Here is an 18211-nt window from a genome sequence, read left to right as displayed (position 1 = left end):
CCCCAGGCTGCACCCCGCAAGAAGAGTGGTCTTTCTTGATGCACAGGAAGGTCAATTATTGCCCTTTATTTATCTTGGGGAAATGACAGACCCATTCCCGCTCTCCCTCCCCCCAGGTGGAGAGACGAAGAAGCTCTTTCATTGCTGAAGGCTTAGGAAGTGGAGGCCTTGGCCGAGTAGGAAAGAAGCCAGGGCTGCTCGGGGGAGACTTGAGCTAGGCAATGAATAACGGGGGCGGGTCTCTTCCATCTACTAGCGACAGGCCTCCAAACTTGCCCTCCTTTGGGGATTTTTGGTGTGGTCTCTAGGAGACGTGTTAAAGTTACTCTTGAAGTCTTTACTCAAACCATGTCTGGGCCTCTCCCTAGGGGAGCTGTGTTTGAGTCTATCCTTGAGGGGATTGTGGTGGCTCCTCTCTGAGGGACTTTGCCCGCTCCCTTCAGAGGGCTTGTGCTGTCTTCTCTCAGAAGCACTGTGTCCTCTCCTCTCAGAGGAACTGCGACGAATTTTCTCAAAGAGACTGCGATTGCTCCTCTCAGAGGGACTGCGACACCTTCTCTCAGAGGGACTGCGACATCTCCTCTCAGAGGGACTGCAACATCTCCTCTCAGAGGGACTGCGACATCTCCTCTCAGAGGGACCTCGATAGCTCCTCTCAGAGAGACTGCGATGGCTCCTCTGAGAAGGGCTTGGCTGGCTTCTCTCAGAGGCACTGCGATGGCTTCTCTCTGAGGCGCTTCGATGGCTTCTCTCAGAGGCACTTTGATGGCTCCTCCGAGAAGGACTTCGATGGCTCCTCTCAGAGGCACTGCGATGGCTCCTTTCAGAGGCACTGCGGTGGTTTCTCTCAGAGGCACTTCTATGGCTCCTCTCAGAGGTACTGTGCTGGCCCCTCTCAGAGGGACTATATTGGCTCCTTCCAGAAGAATAACATGGGGTTGCTTCCCTACTGAAGTGGAAGCTCTGGTGGTTTCGTTCCTTGTGTGTGGGTTTCCCTTTGAGGTGACTGTGTGAGGTCCTTTTCATAAGAGAACCAGGTTGTAAGAGTCTCCCTCCAGCATGAACTGTGATTCCTGGTTTGAAGTTCTTGGACTCCTGGTTAGAGATTTCATTTCTATTAAAGTTTTTCTTAGCTCTGCTACTACTGTCATTTTGAACAGGACCCAAACACTGGCTGGTTGAGGTGTTTTTGAGAGTAGTACTTCTTTGGGAAACTGTGGGCTTGGGTAATTGCTTAGGTCTGAGTTGGAAAGAGCTATCCCTTTTTGGCTGTTGAGCTGGTCTGAATTGGTCTGTTTCTTCCCACCGTGTGCTCTCCTGCTTGGTGACTGAGTCTGAATGCCTTAGCTTGAGAGTTGGCATCCTGTGTCTTTTGCTGTCTCTTGTTAAGCAATAGTCTTCGGCTTTTTGTTTTGGAAGGTAGGTTTTGCTTGACCAGAAATAGTCTGACCTTGTTGTGCCCTCAGGCTTCTGCCCAGCCAAAGCCATAATTCTGTGTGCTGTTTGAATTGCCTGCTTTAGGCCGTGAAAAAGCAATTGAATAAATTTTGGTTGGGAGGATTTCTTAGGTTGTCTTTTTAAAGAGGCGGTGGTTGTCTGAGATGCTCCACTCCTCTTCCTTCTTAACTGGTTTGGTAATTCCCTAGAGGAACTCTGTATTATAGCTCTACCATTTGTGTAGAACTTTGTATTTTGTGATCTAACTCCCTTGGGGATTCTTTTCATTGGATATTTTGAATCATGGGTCTTTTTGGTTCTCACTTTAGCCCATTTTTCATCCTGATTGCTTTCAGAGTCACTCTCTGATAGAGAGTGAACTTGAGTGAACTCATAGTGTCCAGGCTCTCTAATTTCTGTCTTTTCTACTAGGCTAGATCTGTCATATTGCCTTCGCCTGATGTGGACTTCTATAGGAGTAGGAGACTGGAAAGACCCAGATTGGAAATCTGTTGAAGAAGTAGGACTCTTGGAAACTCGTGTATAACCTTTAGCTTTCCTTAATGATGTTGATCTAAGGCTCCTTGGTGTGACTGGTCTGTCTCTTCTGTGATACTTTGGGAGCTGGGGTCTTTTACCAGTTCGCAACCTAAAGCCAAGATGTAACCTAATCTCTCCATGGCCTTCAGGAGTGCCTACAAGGTGAAGCTGTGGATAGATAAGAAGGTGAGGCCCAAAAGCGGCCTGTAATTTATGACAGCAATTAAATCCTGAACATCGGCCACACTGTAGGCAGATAGGATATTTTAGGACCAGACCTGAAGCTAAAGGTGGAGGTACATTGGGGGGTATTTGACTCCTCAACAGTTTTGCTGCTATTTTTAGCTGTAAATCTTGTAGCAGCTGGAACTGTTCTGAGAAGTCAGTCTTGGCCTGGGAAGGATAACTTGGCTTGAGAGAGTGTTGGGACTCAAAACTCCTTGTCTGTGAATCACTCTGTGAGTTCTCAGTCTCTTCCATTGGAACAGAATCTCTCCTGGCAAAAAATATGTTGAGGGAAGACTGTGACTTTGCTGGGGCAGGAGGCTGACTCCCTGTGCATGAAACAGGCATGTACTGAATGACTTCCTGGGATATATCGCAGGGTTTTGAATTTGTTTTCTTTGTTCTCGTTCTACTCCCAGAGTAGTGCTGTATTATGGAGGGCATGGAACTACGTGTCCACATCCTTAAGGGTGTTTTTTTCTCATGACCATGGCATGAAGTATGTCTCTGAATGTAGTTTTTGACCACTGAAGGCTGAGAAATAGTACCTTGACCCTTCTCAAGCAGTCTCTCAGAAGATGTCATCAATTCAGCTGGAACCCCAAATAAATTCTGAATAGATTGACAGGTATTTTCAATGGCTCTTTCTGTTAAAGATGTTTGAGAAGAAAGCTTCCTTTCCATAGTGGTCCCCAAGACATTCCCCAGCATTAGCATATTGGAGAGATATTTTCTAGGTAGTCGTGGCCTCGAGGAGCGACTCTCCCAGACATTCCGTTGCCTACCCAGGACAGGCCAGGAAAGGGCTCTTTGAGCCCCTGATTCTGCCTGGAAAAACCTAGGTGGTGATCTCCAGTCTTGTGGTGAATGTTGTGAGAGTCTCTGGAGTGAGCTCTCTGACTCCTCCACATGTCTCCTCTTAGTCCTTTCATTAGGTATGACATCCACTCCTGGGATCTCAAAATTTGAGTTTTTTACAGCAATAGCTGTCTCATCAGGGGGTTGGTTATGAAGGGATAAGGAAAAAGTTGAAGATTGTATCATATCAAGGTCTATAAAAGACTCCTCAGGTTGCAAAATATCTGTCGCAAGGTTTTCTATATCCAACACACTTGATACTTGTGGCATCTCAGAATCCCAAAGATCTAATTCAGATGTTCTGACAGAACTTGAGATGAGTGAGTCTGAAGAGTTGTGTAGAAACCTAGAGAAATAATTCCCTGTTTGTAACTCTTCTTCTGATGATCCCTCCTCAGAGTCCTTATTCTGACATACCTCACTTAGATTCAAATCCTCAGATTCCATGATTTGAGGAGGTCCTGTTTTTATCCCTGTAGGTTTCTCAGCCTGAAATCCTTGTTTATGATTTAACAGTGTAGGTGCCTCAAGTGTAGATGTTGGATTTGTGGTTAATTCTGCAGATTTCACTTCAATATTTGACCTTGGAGTTAATACTACAGATTCTACTGGTTCTTGAAGATGTAGCCTTGTGAATAAATCCAAGTAATTTGTTGCCTTAAGCCCCAATCCTATTGGTTCTGCAATCTTGGGAATTGGCCCTGGTGCTAATTCCTCAGATTTTACAATTTGAAATGGTGGCCCCACAGTCTTTACAATTTGAAACCCTGTCAAATCCATTCTTTTCAAAGTTTGGTACTTTGGTTCTGTGCTTAATTTCTTAAGTTTTGCATTTTGCAACCTTAGGCCTGAGGTAAACTCTGAAGGTCTCACATCTTGTGGTTTTGAAGTCAACTCAACACAGTCTACCATATGAGAATTTGGCCATGACGTTAACGTCACAGACTTCACAACTTGAAATGGTGGCCCAGGAGTCAGTTTCACAGGTGTAGCAACTCTGATGGGAGCTACTGGCTTTACCCCTACTGCTTGAGCAACTTGAAGCTGTGTCTTTGTAGAGTTTGTGACTTGTTCTAGTGGCTTTGGACTAATCCTCGTGAATTCTGTAATTTCACCCAGTAGTCCTGGGGCTGTTTCTGAACATTTCATACTTTGATTCTGTGACTGTGTTAGCTTCATTTTTCCCTCCCCTTGTTGCCATGTCTCAGTGGTGACCTCTGCAGATTCTACATGTCCTGCAACTTGACCTATTTGCTTTGCCTTTAGGAATCGCTTAGAGGTCAAACCCACAGACCCAGGAACTTGATATCGTATTCCTTCTGTCATCTCTGAAGATTCTGGGACATCTTGAAATGTCTTTGTAATCAATGCTACAGACTCTCCCCTTGGCAGTTTTTGCTCAGAGATCACCTCCACAGATTCCCAGGTTTGAGGGTAGGGCCTTGGATATCTCTCTGCATCAGTGGTTTTACTTATTGGTTTTGGACTCATTCCAAGAAATTCCTCCCCTTGCAGCTTTGTCTTGAAGGTCAACCCCATAGTTTCTGTAATGTGATCCTTGGGTCCTGAAGTCATCCCTTCAGATTCCACAACTTGCTGCAGCAGCCCTGTATGTAACTCCTTAAGTTGGGACCCTGACTGAGAAAGCAACTCCAGAGTTTCCGGAATTTGGTGGCTTTTCTTTGGTGTTAATTCTAAGGATTTTGAACCTTGATTCCTTAGCACTGGAGTCAGATCAACAAATTCTGGTACTTGAAGATCTAGTTTCAGAGGCATTCCTGAAGCTTTCATGGCTTTTCCTTTTAGCTTTTGGGTCAGCTTCACAGATTTCTTTACAGTTACTGTGTCTTGATGTGCCAACCTTTGTGCCATTTTTGAAGAATCTGTGACTTGATAAATTGGTATTGAAGTCAAACTAACAGATTTAGGGACTCGATGCATTGGCTTTGGAATCATCTCTGTGTGTTCTACAAACTGATGCCCTGGCCTAGAGATGATTTCAGAGGAGCCTATCATTTGAGAGCTTGTTCTTGGAGTTAGATCCTCAGATTTTGGTCTTTGAAACAGTGACTCTGATGCTAACTCCACAGATTTTATAGCTTGTTGCAGAGACACTGAAGACGATTTTGCATGCCTTGTGCTTTGCAACTTTGGTTCTGGAGTAAACTCCAAATGTTTCACACCTTGTTGCTGTGATTTTGGAGACAAATTTGAAAATTTGACACTAGTCAACATTGGTCCTGGTATGAAGTTCTTAATTGACTCTGGTGCCAAGATTACTGATTTCACACCTTGCAATCCTGAAGTCAGCTCCTGGCAATTCATGCCTTGTTCTTGGGATCCTGGTGTCAACTCTACAGATTTCATATTTTGAACACATGGCTCTGGTGCAGAGATCTCAGATTTAACACACTGTGAACTGAGACATGATGATGATCCTAAAAAATTCATACTTTGAGATTGGGGCAGTAGGTTTGACTTCACAGATTTCATGTCTTGAGAACATGGCACTGATACAGACACTATAGACTTCTGCCTGAAGCAAGAAATCAATTTCTTAGAATTCACATCTTGAGGTTGTGTCTCTGGTTTCAACTCCAGAGGTTTCCCATCTTGAAAACGTGGCTCTTGTGCAAACACCACAGATCTTATACCATGCTGCCTGAGGTGTGAGGGCAACTCCTCACAATTCATAACTTGAGGATGTGGCCCTGAATTTAACTCCATAGGTTTCATTTTTTGAAAACATGGCTCTAGAGCAAACACGTTCCATTTCAAATTCTGCAGCTCAGAGTCTGAAATCAGTTTTGTGGAATTGGTACCACAGAGCAGTGGCTCTTTGTTCATCTTCATAGATTTTATATCTTCAAACAGTTGCTCTGGTAAAAATAACATAGGTTTCATAACATTTAACTGAGGGCCCAAAGTGAACACAGACTGCACAACTTGTTGCTCTGACCCAGCGTGGTTGACCAAAAATTGGACTTCTGGAAACTTTGTCCCTGAAGTTAACTCAGGAGATTTTGCTTCTTGCAAGTGTGATTCCAGGTTGAACAACATAGATTTTGTACCATGAGATTCTGGCCCAGGTTTCATTTCAGAGGGTTTCATACCATGCATCTGTGGCCCTGGATTAGACTTTACAGAACTTAAGTATTGAAGTTCTAACCCTGAATTCAACCCAGTAGAATTCACACCTTGCTGCTGTGGGCCAGTGTTGAACTTTGTTGAGGTTCTATCTTGAGACTTTGTCCCTGGAGTCAATTCACATTTTATGTCTTGTAAATCCTGCACAGGGTTGAACATAACAGGTTTTATACCTTGAAGTTCTGGCCCTGGATTAAAATCAGAAGCTTTCCTACCTTTACATTTTGTCCCTGAAGTTAACTCAGGAGATTTTATACCTTGCAAGGGTGGCCCACATTTGCACTTCATAGAATCTACACATTGTAATTTTGGCTCTGGATTCAGCTCAGAAGAATTTTCACACTGTATCTGTGGGCCCAGGTTGCATTCTGTGGGTGTTACACTTAGAAACTCTGACCCTGGAATCAATTCAGATTTCAAACCTTGGCAATGTGGCCCAGGGTTGAACACCATAGATGTCTCACATTGATTCCGTATACATGGCTTCATTTCAGATCCCATATTTTGACATTTTTCCCCTGAAGTTGACTCAAGGGATTCTGTACCTTGCAAAGATGCCCCACGTTTGCAACCCACAGAATTTAAACATTGTGATTTTGGCTCTGGCTTCAACTTTGAAGACTTTGCACACTGCATCTGTGGCCCAGGGTTGCATTCTGTGGGTGTTACACTTAGAAACTTTGACTCTAGACTCAATTTAGATTTCAAACCTCGGCAGTGTGGTCCAGGATTGAACACCATAGATGTCTCACATTGATTCCCTGTGCATGGCTTCACTTCAGATCCCATATTTTGACATTTTTCCCCTGAAGTCAACTCAAGGGATTTTATACCTTGCAAGGGTGGCCCACATTTGCAACCCATAGAATTTGAACATTGTGATTTTGGTTCTGGATTCAATTCAAAAGACTTTGCACACTGCATCCACGGCCCAGGGTTGCATTCCGTGGGTGCTACACTTAGAAACTTTGACTCTGGACTCAATTCAGATTTCAGACCTTGGCAGTGTGGTCCAGGATTGAACACTATAGATGTCTCACATTGATTCTCTGTGCCTGGATTCACTTTAGTTCCCATATATTGACATTTTTCCCCTGAAGTCAACTCAAGAGATTTTATACCTTGCAAAGGTGGCCCACATTTGCAACCCATAGAATTTAAACATTGTGATTTTGGCTCTGGATTCAACTCAGAATTTGCACACTGCATCTGTGGCCCCAGGTTGCATTCTGTGGGTGTTACACTTAGAAACTTGGACTCTGGACTCAATTCAGGTTTCAAACCTTGGCAATGTGGTCCAGGGTTGAACACCATAGATGTCTCACACTGATTCTCTGTGCTTAGTCTCACCTCAGATCCCATATGTTGACATTTTTTCCCTGAAGTCAACTCAAATGATTTTGCTCCTTTCAGACCTTGGCAATGTGGTCCAGGGTTGAACACCATAGATGTCTCATTTTGAAGCTCTGTCCCTGAATTTAACTTAGAAGACTCCATACCTTGAAATTTTGAAACTGAAGTTAATTTAGAAGAGCTTGTACCTTGCAAATGTGACCTAGGCTTGCATTCAGTTGGATTTACACACTGAAGTTTTGGTTCTGAAATGAATGCAGAAGAATTCACACCTTGCAAATCTGGCCCAACGCAGAGCACCTTAGATTTTCTACCTTGAAGCTCCGTACTAGGATTCAACTCTGAAGATTTTGTATCTTGCACTTGTGACCCAGTGTTGAATGGTGTATAATTCACACATTGAAGTTGTGGCCCTGGCTTCAGTTCAGAGCATTTCCCACCTTGTAATTTAGGCTCATGCTTGAATTCCAGCAATTTCTCATCTGGAAGCTTTATTTCTGTGCTCAATTCAGATTTTACCTGTTGCAACTGTGGTCCAGGATTGAACTCTAAAGATTGAATACCTTGGTGACTTGTTCCCAGACTCAAATCAGAAGATTTCACATCTTGCAGCTGTTGGTCAGGATTGAATTCCAAAGACTTCACATTTTGAAGCTTTGTCCCTTTGCATGATTCTGAAGAGTTTATATGTTGTGAGTGTGTCCTAGGACTGAACATCATGACTTTTACACTTTGAAGCTCTTGCCATGGATTCAACTTATATGATTTCTCCTCTTGCTTTTGCTTTCTAGTATTGCTCTTAGACAATATCCCACTGCGAATCTTTGATTCCAAGGCCAACTTACAGGATTTTGCAATCTGAAATTCTAGGCCAGGATTGACTTCTGTAGAGTTCATCAATTGAAGCTTTATAGGTCCAGAAGATTTTGCATCTTGCAACTCTGCCACAGGGTTAAATTCCATAGATTTCACACCTTGAAGATGTGCCTTTGATGTCAACATAGACAATTTTCTATCTTGTAACTGTGGAGCTGAGTTGAACCCAAAAGATTTCACATCTTGTACCTTTGTACCAAGAGTCAATTCAAAAGGTTTCATATCTTGCCACATTGGCCTGGTGATGAATTCCATAGATTCTCCACTTTGAAGCTTTGTGTTTGCTGTTAACTCTGAGGATGTCATACCTTGCAGACATGGAACAACAGATTTCAAATCTTGAAGCCTCCACCCTAGCCTCAAATCAGATTTCTCACCCTGTCTCTGTGGTTGAGGGTTGAACTCCACTGATTTCACACCTTGAAGTTCCCTCTTCTGGGTTAACTCAGATTTCCCACATTGTAACTTCAGTCCATGGTTGAACTCTAAGGATTTTTCATCTTGAAGCTTTGTCCCTTGAATCAATTCAGAACATTTTTTACTTTGTATCTGTGGTTCAGAGTTGAACATCGATTTCGCTTCCTGAAGCGTTGTCCCTAAGACCGCTTCAGAAGATTTCATACCTTGAAAGTGTGGTCTAGAACTTAACCCTTTAGATTTTACATCTTGAAGATTTATACCCATGATCAGTTCAGAACATTTCATATCTTGTAAGTGTTGGCCTGAGTCTGACTCTACTGATCTCACAACTGGAATCTTCCTCCCCAGAGTCAAATCAGATTTTGCACCTTGTAACTTTGGACTAGGTTTCAGGTCTACAGACTTCACACCTTGAAGCTTCTCCCTTGGGATAACTTCAGACAATTTCACACCCTGCAAGTTTGAACCAGACCTGAAATTCATAGATTTTACACCTTGAAGCTTTATACCCGTGATCAACTTGGAAGATTTTATATCTTGCAACTGTGGACCTGACTTGAATTCCACTGATTTCACTTTTTGAAGATTTGTCCTCAGTGTCAACTCAGATTTCACACTTTGCGACGGTGGCCCAGATGTGGACTTGGCAGATTCCACATCTTGTAACTTTGAGTCTGAGATTAATTGAGAAGATTTCTCTCCTTGAAATTGTGACTCAGAGTTGAACACCAGTTTCACATTTTGAAGCTTTGATCTCGGGATCAGCTCAGAAGATTTCAGAACTTGCAACTGGGGACTGGGGCTAAATTCTTTATGCTTTACATCTTGAAGCTTGGCCTTTGAGGTCCGCCCAGAAGAGTTTACACCTTGTAACAAAGACCTAGGGTCAAAATCTGTATATTTGACACTTTGAATCTTTGTCCCCACAGTCAATTTAGAAAACATTGTACCTTGCAACTGTGAGCCAGGGATTAACTCAGTAACTTTCTTATCTTGGGACTTCGTCTCAAACGGTGGCTTAGAAGATTTTAGACCTTGCCACTGTGGCCCAGCATTGAAATCCCCAGATTTCACACCCTGAAGCTTTGGCTGAAGAGTCAGCTCAGATGACTTCATACTTTTCAAGTGTAATAGGGAATTCAACTCTATAGTTTTATCACTTTGTAATTGTGACCCTTGGCTTAATACCTCAGATTTCACCTCAGGAAACTGTGGCTCTTGTGTAAGCAATGGAGATGTCACACCTTGAAGCTGTGTTCCTGGGGCTGACTGTAATGGTTTCACTTCTTGAAGCCATGGTCCTGGGGTCAATGAAGGAGATTCCCCTTCTTGCAAGTTAAGCCTAGATTTGAATGTCATAGATTTTATATCACAGAGCTTTGACTTGGAAGTCAGGTCACATGATTTCATACTGCTAAACTGTAGACAGGGTTTCAAATTGAGACCTTGAGCCTGAGACTCTTGGAGTGATGTCAAAGGTTGTACATCTTGAAGCTTTGGCCTTGGGGTCAATACAGATGACTTCATATCTCTTAACTGTATCAACTCTTTTGGGTTGACCCAATGAGGTTGCAACTCAAGATTTAGCAGAGATTTCACCCTTGGAAACACTGGTGCAGACATCCACTGAACAGTTTTCGTACTTCCAAACTGTGGCTTTTGGTTTAACTCCATAATTTTCATACCTTTAAATTGTGGCTCTGAGGTTGATGCCAAAACTTTTCCTTCTTGCAACTGTGGTCCTGGGGACAACTCAGGAGTTTTCACCCTCTTCAACTGTGGCCCAAGGTTGCACTTCATATATGCCGTACCTTGAATTTTTGGCCCCAGATACAATTCAGATGACTTCGTATCTCTTAACTGTATTGAAGATTTCAGCTCTACAAATTTGCCACCTTGAGGTTGTGACTTAAGATTTAACTCTGCAGATTTCACGTCTTGGAACTCACATCCTGGTATCCACTGAATACGTTTCATGCTTTCAGGCTGTGGCTCGTGTTTAAACTCAGCAGTTTTCACACCTTGAAGCTGTGGCTCTGAAGTTGACTTTGAGGATTTTACTTGGTGTAACTGTGGTTCTGGGGTCAACTTGGGAGACTTCAGACTTTGCAACTGTGGTTCAAGTTTTAACTTTTTAGATTTTACACCTTGAATATTTGATTCTGGAGTCAATTCTGATGATTTCCTACCTTTCAACTGTAACTCAAAGTTGAGATCTACTAATTTTCCGTCTTTAAATTTTAGCTCTGGAATTAACTCCCAAGACATCCCATCTTCTGACTTAGACCCTCTCTTCAGTGACTCTGAATTCACACATTGCTGCTCTGATGAAATTACAGACATCTCACCAACCTGTTTTGGCCCAGGAGTTAAGTTCACAAGTGCCTTCTCTTGAAACTGTTGCTTTGGGGCTAAATCCACAGATTTTACTCCTTGAAACTTTTGTCTTCTGCTTGCATTCACAGATTTTACTAACTGCTTCTTTAGCCTTGGGGTCAACTTCACAGGTTTTGCAAATTGCAGCTCTTGATCTGGAGTCTCCTCTACAGGTTTTAAACTTTGAAGCTTTGGACGTGGGGTTAGCTGCAAAATTTTCACATCTTGCGTTTGGGGCTTTGCAGTCAGTTCCCGAGGTTTCATACCTTGCAGTTGAGGCCCTTGGAGCAATGACCTTGGTGCCAAAAACACAGAATTCTCATCTTGCATCCTTGGCCCAAGTTTCAATTCCACAGCTTTCACATCTTGCAGTTGCGTTCTTGGGATGAATGTCACAGTTTTTAATCCTTGATTTCTTAAGGACAGTGCCAACACATCAGATTTCACACCTTGAAGCTTGAAATCTGAGGTGAGTTTCACAGATTTGACATCTCTCGGTGGTCCTGAGGTTATCTCCACAGATTTTTTACCTTCCAGCTGTGGACTTGGGGTTAGCAATGTAGATTTCATACCTCTTGGATGTTGTCCTGGAGTTAAGACTGCAGAGTTCACATCTTTCAACTCTGACTCTGAGGACAGCAACTCAGATATTAAACCATGAAGTTTTGAGCCTGGGGTCACCTCTACCGGTTTCACATCTTCCCCCTGTGACCCAGGGGTTAACACCATAGATTTAACATTTCCCAGTTGTGGCTTTGATGTTAACTGAATAGATTTCATACTTCCTAAATGTGGTCCTGGGGTTAACTTCACAGATTTTGTATCTTCCAGCTGTGGCTCTGGCATTAGTGCCTCAGATTGTAAACCTTCAACCTTTGAGACTGGGGTCCTCGCTGCAGGTTTTACATCTTGCATCTGTGGTCTTTGGGTCAATCCAGAAGATTTCATAACTTGTAACAGTGGTCTTCCGGTCAACTCAGAATAGTTTACACTTGGCACCTGGAGTCCAGGAGACACCTCCATAGATTTTGCCTCTGGTCTCTGTGGCTCTGAAACTAATTTATAAGAAATGTCACCTTCAAAGCTTGACATTTGGTCTGCTGCTTCACATTTTATGCCTTGAAACAGTGGCTTTGGTCCTAACATCTCAGGCTTAACCCCTTGCTGCTCAGGTCCTGAGGCCAACTTCATAGGTCTTTCTCCTTGCATCTTTGGTTCTGGAGTTAACTCAAAAATCTTCACATATTGTAGTTGTGGCCCTGAGTTTAACTCAGAGGATTTCACACCTTGAGACTGAACTCCTGATGTTAGATCACAAAATTTGACATCTTGTAGCCATGGCCCCACCTGTTTCATACCTTGAAGCCCTGGAGACATCTTTGCTGATTTAGAATCTTGAAGCCCTAACTCTAGAGTTGTCTCCATGGAAGTCACACTATGAAACGGTGATTCTTGGATTTGCTTCCCAAATTTAACACCTTGAAGCTTTGGCCCTGAGGTCAATTCAGAAAATTTGACATCTTGCTGCCTTGACCCTAGGTTCAGTTCCTCAGATTTTATATCTTGAAATTGTAGTTCTGAGGTCAGTTTCACTGATTTCATGCTATGAAACTGTGACCCTTCAATAGACAGAATAGATTTCATATTTTCAACCGGGAGCCCTTGACTTAACTGCAAAGATGACTCTGTTACAAATCCTACAGGCTTTGTATCTTGAAGCTGTGTTCCTGGCATTAACTGCACGTGTTTGAAACCTTGATGCTTTGGGTCTGGAGTCAAATCAGAAAATCTGACACCTTGTAAGCATGGTCCTGAGCTTAGTTCCACGAATTTTGTACTTTGAGTTTGTGGTTTTGCTGTTGACTGTGTAGATACAACACTTTGACGCTTTGGTCCTGGGATACAATCTGACAATTTTATTTCTTGTATTGGGGAACCTGGGGTCAATTCATCAGACGTCACACTGTGATGTGGAGACCCTGAGATTAAATCTAAAAGTCTTTCTCCTTGAAGTGGTGGCTCGGGAGATAACTCTGAAAATCTTACACTATGCAACTGTGGTCCCAGGGACACACCTTGGAGCTGTACCTTATGAGTCAGTTCCTCTGTTATCATACTTTGTAGCACTGGCTCTTGTATTGGCTTCTCTGATTCTACCATTTTGGTAGTAGTTGACTGTTGAATTAAATTAACATATTTCACGTCTTGTAGTTTTGGCTCTGGCTCCAACTGCCTGGATGTTACTTCCTGGAGCTGTGGCTCTGGAGTCAACTCTGTAACTTGGGGGTTTGGTCCCGTAATAAACTCTTTAGATTCCACCACTAATGGGGATGACTCAGAGGTTAACTTCACATATTTCAAATTTTGTAGTAGTGGCTCTGATATCTCATAGTGCATCCTTGGTTCTAAAGTCAACTCCAGAGATCCTTTTTCTGAATACGATTGTACTGGTATTACCACCTGGATGTTTTCAACTGGAAATGTTGCGAACCCCACAGTTTCTGTGTTTGCATATTCTGACCTTAGGGGTATCTCTGATGATTCTGTATCTTGAAGATGTGGCCTTAGAGGAGTCATTCTTGCAGATTCTATAACTTGATCTGTTGGTTTTTGCATTAATTGGGGCAAATTAACTTGGGGCAAAGCCTCAGAAGTCAGTCTTACGGTTTCTGTGTCTTTACGGTCTTGACCTGGAGTCAGCTCTGAAAATTTTTGAAAATGCGGCCTGGGCATCACACCACCAGGTTTCAAGACTAGCTGTGAGACCAGTTTCACAGATTCCTCCTCTTGTGGCCAGATCTCAGTAGCTAACTCTGTAGGTGCTATGTCTTGATGCCTTGGTCTGGAAGTTAGACCCACAGATTTCAATCCTTGTAAATGCAGTTCCATGGTCACTTTCCTTGATTCAACATGTTGTAACTGTGATTCAGGAATTAACCTACTAGATTCTTCCAGTGGTACATGTAAATCCACAAAATTATCATCATGCCTTAATGGCCCTAGAGTCAACTCCTCAGGTTTTATACTTGTGGACTGTGGTTCTGAGGTCAGTGACACAGATTTCACATTTTGAAATTGTGGTTCTGAGATCAGCTCCTCATAGTTCATAACTTCTGAATATGGTCCTCGATTCGGATGAACAAACTTCGTATCTTGAGACTCTGGGGTCAACATCTTTGATTTCATACCTTGCATCTCTGATCCTTGTACCAACTCCAGAGATTCTTGTGTCATGTACTGTGACACTGGAGTTTCATCCATGGCTCTCACACTTTGGGACACTGGCTCAAGAGTGCCCCTGAATGACATCGAGTTCATCTGCATAGATGCTTGGCTCAATGACCTGGGGGTGCTTCCTAAAGATGATTGTATCAACCCCATAGACTCTTTCACATGGTGACAAGTGTCAGAGGTTAGCTTTGCTTCTGTTTCTGGATATCCTGGTTCTGAGATCGTCCCTAAATATTCTGAAGCTTGATACTGTGAGATCAGTCCTTCAGGTTCTATGATTTGATGATTTGGTCTGGAGTCTATCTCTACAGATTTTACTGCTTGAATGTGTGCTCCTGGGATCAGTTCCTCATATTTCATACCTTCTACCTTTGTCTCAGGAGTCAGTCTTGTACTTTCTACCATTTGAGGAGTTTTTACATCTTCAAGCAATGGTACTGGGGCTGTCTCCTCAGATCTTATATCTTGTAACCATGGCTTTAGGGCCAACTCCATAGGTTTCATATCTTTTTGTACTATTCTTGGAGATAATTCCACAGTTTTTATACCTGGAAACTCTGATAGTAGGGCCAAATGAACATATTCCATACCTTGCGACTGTGAACTGGGGACCAAATCTATAGATTTCCTACTTTGCAACTGTGGTGCTGGAACTAACCCAGTAGATTTTTTACTTTGTTGTTGGGGTCCCAGCATCAGTTGGATAGATTTCACACCATGAAGCTGAGCGCCTGGGGCTGACTGCACAGATTTCTCACTTTGCCCCTGTGGTATGGCGGCCAACTCCTCAGGTTTTACACTCTGCCATTGTGGCTCTATGGCCAAGTCTATAGAGTTCACAGTTGAGACTGGCTGGCTGTAATTTCCCAGTTCTGGGACTGAACCTGTGGTTATGTCTACAGGTTTTATATTTTGTGACTCTGCTGCCAAAACCAGTTCCCCAGACTTCAAATTTTGCAATCTTGGGGATAACGTCTTAGAACTCATAACCTTATGTTGTGGGACTGATTTCATCTCTCTATAGTTCACATCTTGAACTGATGTAGTGGACATTTCTGCAGATTCTGTGACTTGAGGCAGTGGCTTTTGGCTCATTCCCATAGATTTTGTACCTCTACCCAATGACCTTGGGATTGTCCGTAAAGATTCCATCATTTGATGATGTGAATGTGTCACCTCTGCAGATTTCTCCATTTTTAGCCAGGTGTCAGAGGTCAACTCCATAGTTTCTATGACATGATGACTTTGCCTTGGACTCATCTCTGAATACTCCAGAATTTGATGCCATGGGGTCAACCTTGAAGACTCCGTGACTTGATGAGATGGCCCTGGTATTAATGCCATGGATTCTGTGCCTTGATAATATGGTTGTGGAGTCATCCCCTCAAAGTCTGGCACTTGAATACATGGCCCAGGAGTCAACTCCAGACTCTTGGAGTTGGCTTGAGATATTGGAATCACTCCTACTGATTGCATGACTTGATGTGGTGGCTTTGGAGGTAAGCCCACAGATTCTACCACTCCAAATGTACCAATAGTAGTAAGAGAGCTTGAAGTCAAACCATCTGATTGAATTGCCCTTGGGGTTAAATTTGCAATTTGAGACTGTGTATCTGGAATCAAACACCCAGATTTTATAACATGTGACTTTGTTGGTGGAATTATCCCCATAAAATCCATAGCTTGTAATAGTGCCACTGGAGTCACTTTCATGTAATCCATCACTTGATGCAATGGCCTGGGGATCATGTCAAGTGATTTCATATTTTGACATACTGGCCCTGGAGTAATCTTCAGTGATTCTGTGACTTGACTTTGTGGCCTTGATGTTACATCAACTGATTGCATAACTTTATGTGGCCCTGGGGTTATTTCCACAGTTTCTATGACTGCATGTTGTAGTCTTGGACTCATCTTTCCTGGTTGTATGACTTGATGGTCCAACAATGTACTCCTTTTTACTGACTCCATAACTTGATATTGCATTGTTGGGGTCATTCCCATTGACTGTATGATAGGTGGATGTGATTTTTTAATCATCCCCATAGAATCCATGACTTGAAGCAATGCTATCGGAGTTACCTTCACATTATCTATGACTTGATTCAGCGGTCTTGAAGTTATCTTTCTTGATTCCATAACTTGCTGCTGAGGTCTTGGGGTTACCTCCACTGATTTAATGACTTGATATGATGGTTTTTGGCTTACATGCACTGTTTCCATGGCTTCCATTGGTTTTACAACTTCATTTGGTGGCCATTGGAACAAACCCACAGATTGTATCACTTCTGAATGTGAACCTGGAATCATCCCCATTGAATCCATGACTTGAAGTAATGCCAGTGGAGTAACTTTTACACTATCTGTGACTTGGTATGGTAGCTGTGGAGTCAGCTCCATATTAGGCACTTGGGTCTGTTGCTGCTGTATCCTTTTGTCTGGAAGACCTAAGACCCTCTGCTTTATATTAAGCTCTAGCACATGTTTTGGGTCCTTCTTCAGTAAAGTCATTTCCTCTTGAGCGATGTCAGCTCCTAACCTTTTGGGAAGTGGAATACCTGTTGATGTCATCAATGGCCTGGATTCAAGGATTTGGGGGCCATCTCCAGGTTGTGACTGCTTACCTGGGATAAGAGTCTGAGAAATTCTTGTTTCTGTTCTATTTAATCCAGATTCCACTCCAGTGTTCCCCTGGAGCTGAAGAGATGGAAGGTCTGGGGATTCATTGTTGATATTTTGCTCAGTGCTTTGATGAATGGGCATAGATAGCTGGATTTGGGGTTTCTCTGGTTCAGGGACTCCTCCTTGCACCTCAATTAGATAATTCAGCATTGCCCATGATTCCCTCACAGGCAGAGGCACTGTTTGTTTCCGCAAAGTACAAACCTTCCAAGCCATATGTCCCTCTAACTCCCACCTAGCCAAAGGAGAGAGCTGGATTGGAGCTGACCCTGACAATAGTGGTCTCTCTTTGAAGATAATATTTGGCTTATGATCTGATGTCAAATCACCCTTGCTCCTTCTCTTATCCTTTGTTTTTCCTTCTTGTCTGTGGAGATCTGGGGATTCAAAAAGAGAGTTGATAAAAGTGCTTTGAGGGCTTAAGGATGAAAGAGTTTCCAAATTCTGAAAAAGTTCTGATTTCCCAAACTCTGAAATCCTAAAAGAAGGCAGAGATCTGCCTTGGTTCCTGAACACAGGAGGTTGATTTTGGGGTAAAATAGGTAAACTATGGCTCCGGAATTGCCAAGTTGTTTCTTCAGAAAAGACAGTAAGGTGAGACAGGCTCGAGCTGTAGGATGATCCAGAGGAGATGCTACTGTCAGTAGAATGTTCTGCATTCTTACAGTCACAACGGGGTAGAACAGGCTCCTGAGCCACAAAAACAGAGGAGGTGGAAGAAGAAATCGTATCCTGTGGTTCAGGCAAACCAAATTCCATAAGACTTGATCTAAGAAATAAAGAGAAAAGTTCCCATTTGTTTTGAAACAGGAAAAAGTAGGAAAATGGAAAGACAGTGGCCATTTTGAATGCAAAATATTTTGGACTGAGGTAAGGCAAACAAACAAAAAAGGTTGCTTTCCCCAACATTAGTTGCTTATTTATGGAAAGAATTCCTCCACCAGGAAAAAGGGAGGCATTTGTCCCCATTCCAATCAGAAATGATTCACAGACCAGTGGTTCTTAAACTTTGCCCCACTACTAAAACTAACTAACCATCTTTCTTTTCCCTTCCCCTCTCTCTTCC

The 18211-nt window shown here is 42.8% G+C and overlaps 1 protein-coding gene across 1 annotated transcript in view; it reads right to left on the bottom strand.

The window, feature by feature from the left end:
* Positions 1-31: 31 nt before the first annotated feature.
* Positions 32-18211, bottom strand: part of SPATA31H1 (SPATA31 subfamily H member 1) — a 34192-nt gene continuing 16012 nt past the window's right edge. Inside the window, exon 5 of the mRNA XM_081484233.1 lies at positions 32-17914. Within this exon, the coding sequence (XP_081340359.1) occupies positions 253-17914 (17662 nt within the window). The 3' untranslated portion in view covers positions 32-252. The remainder of the gene's footprint in view (positions 17915-18211) is intronic.

Source organism: Giraffa tippelskirchi, chromosome 4 (genome assembly GCF_054371585.1).
Source record: "Giraffa tippelskirchi isolate mGirTip1 chromosome 4, T2T-mGirTip1v1.2.pri, whole genome shotgun sequence".
Lineage (NCBI taxonomy): Eukaryota > Metazoa > Chordata > Mammalia > Artiodactyla > Giraffidae > Giraffa > Giraffa tippelskirchi.
This window is presented reverse-complemented; position numbering and strand designations above follow the sequence as displayed.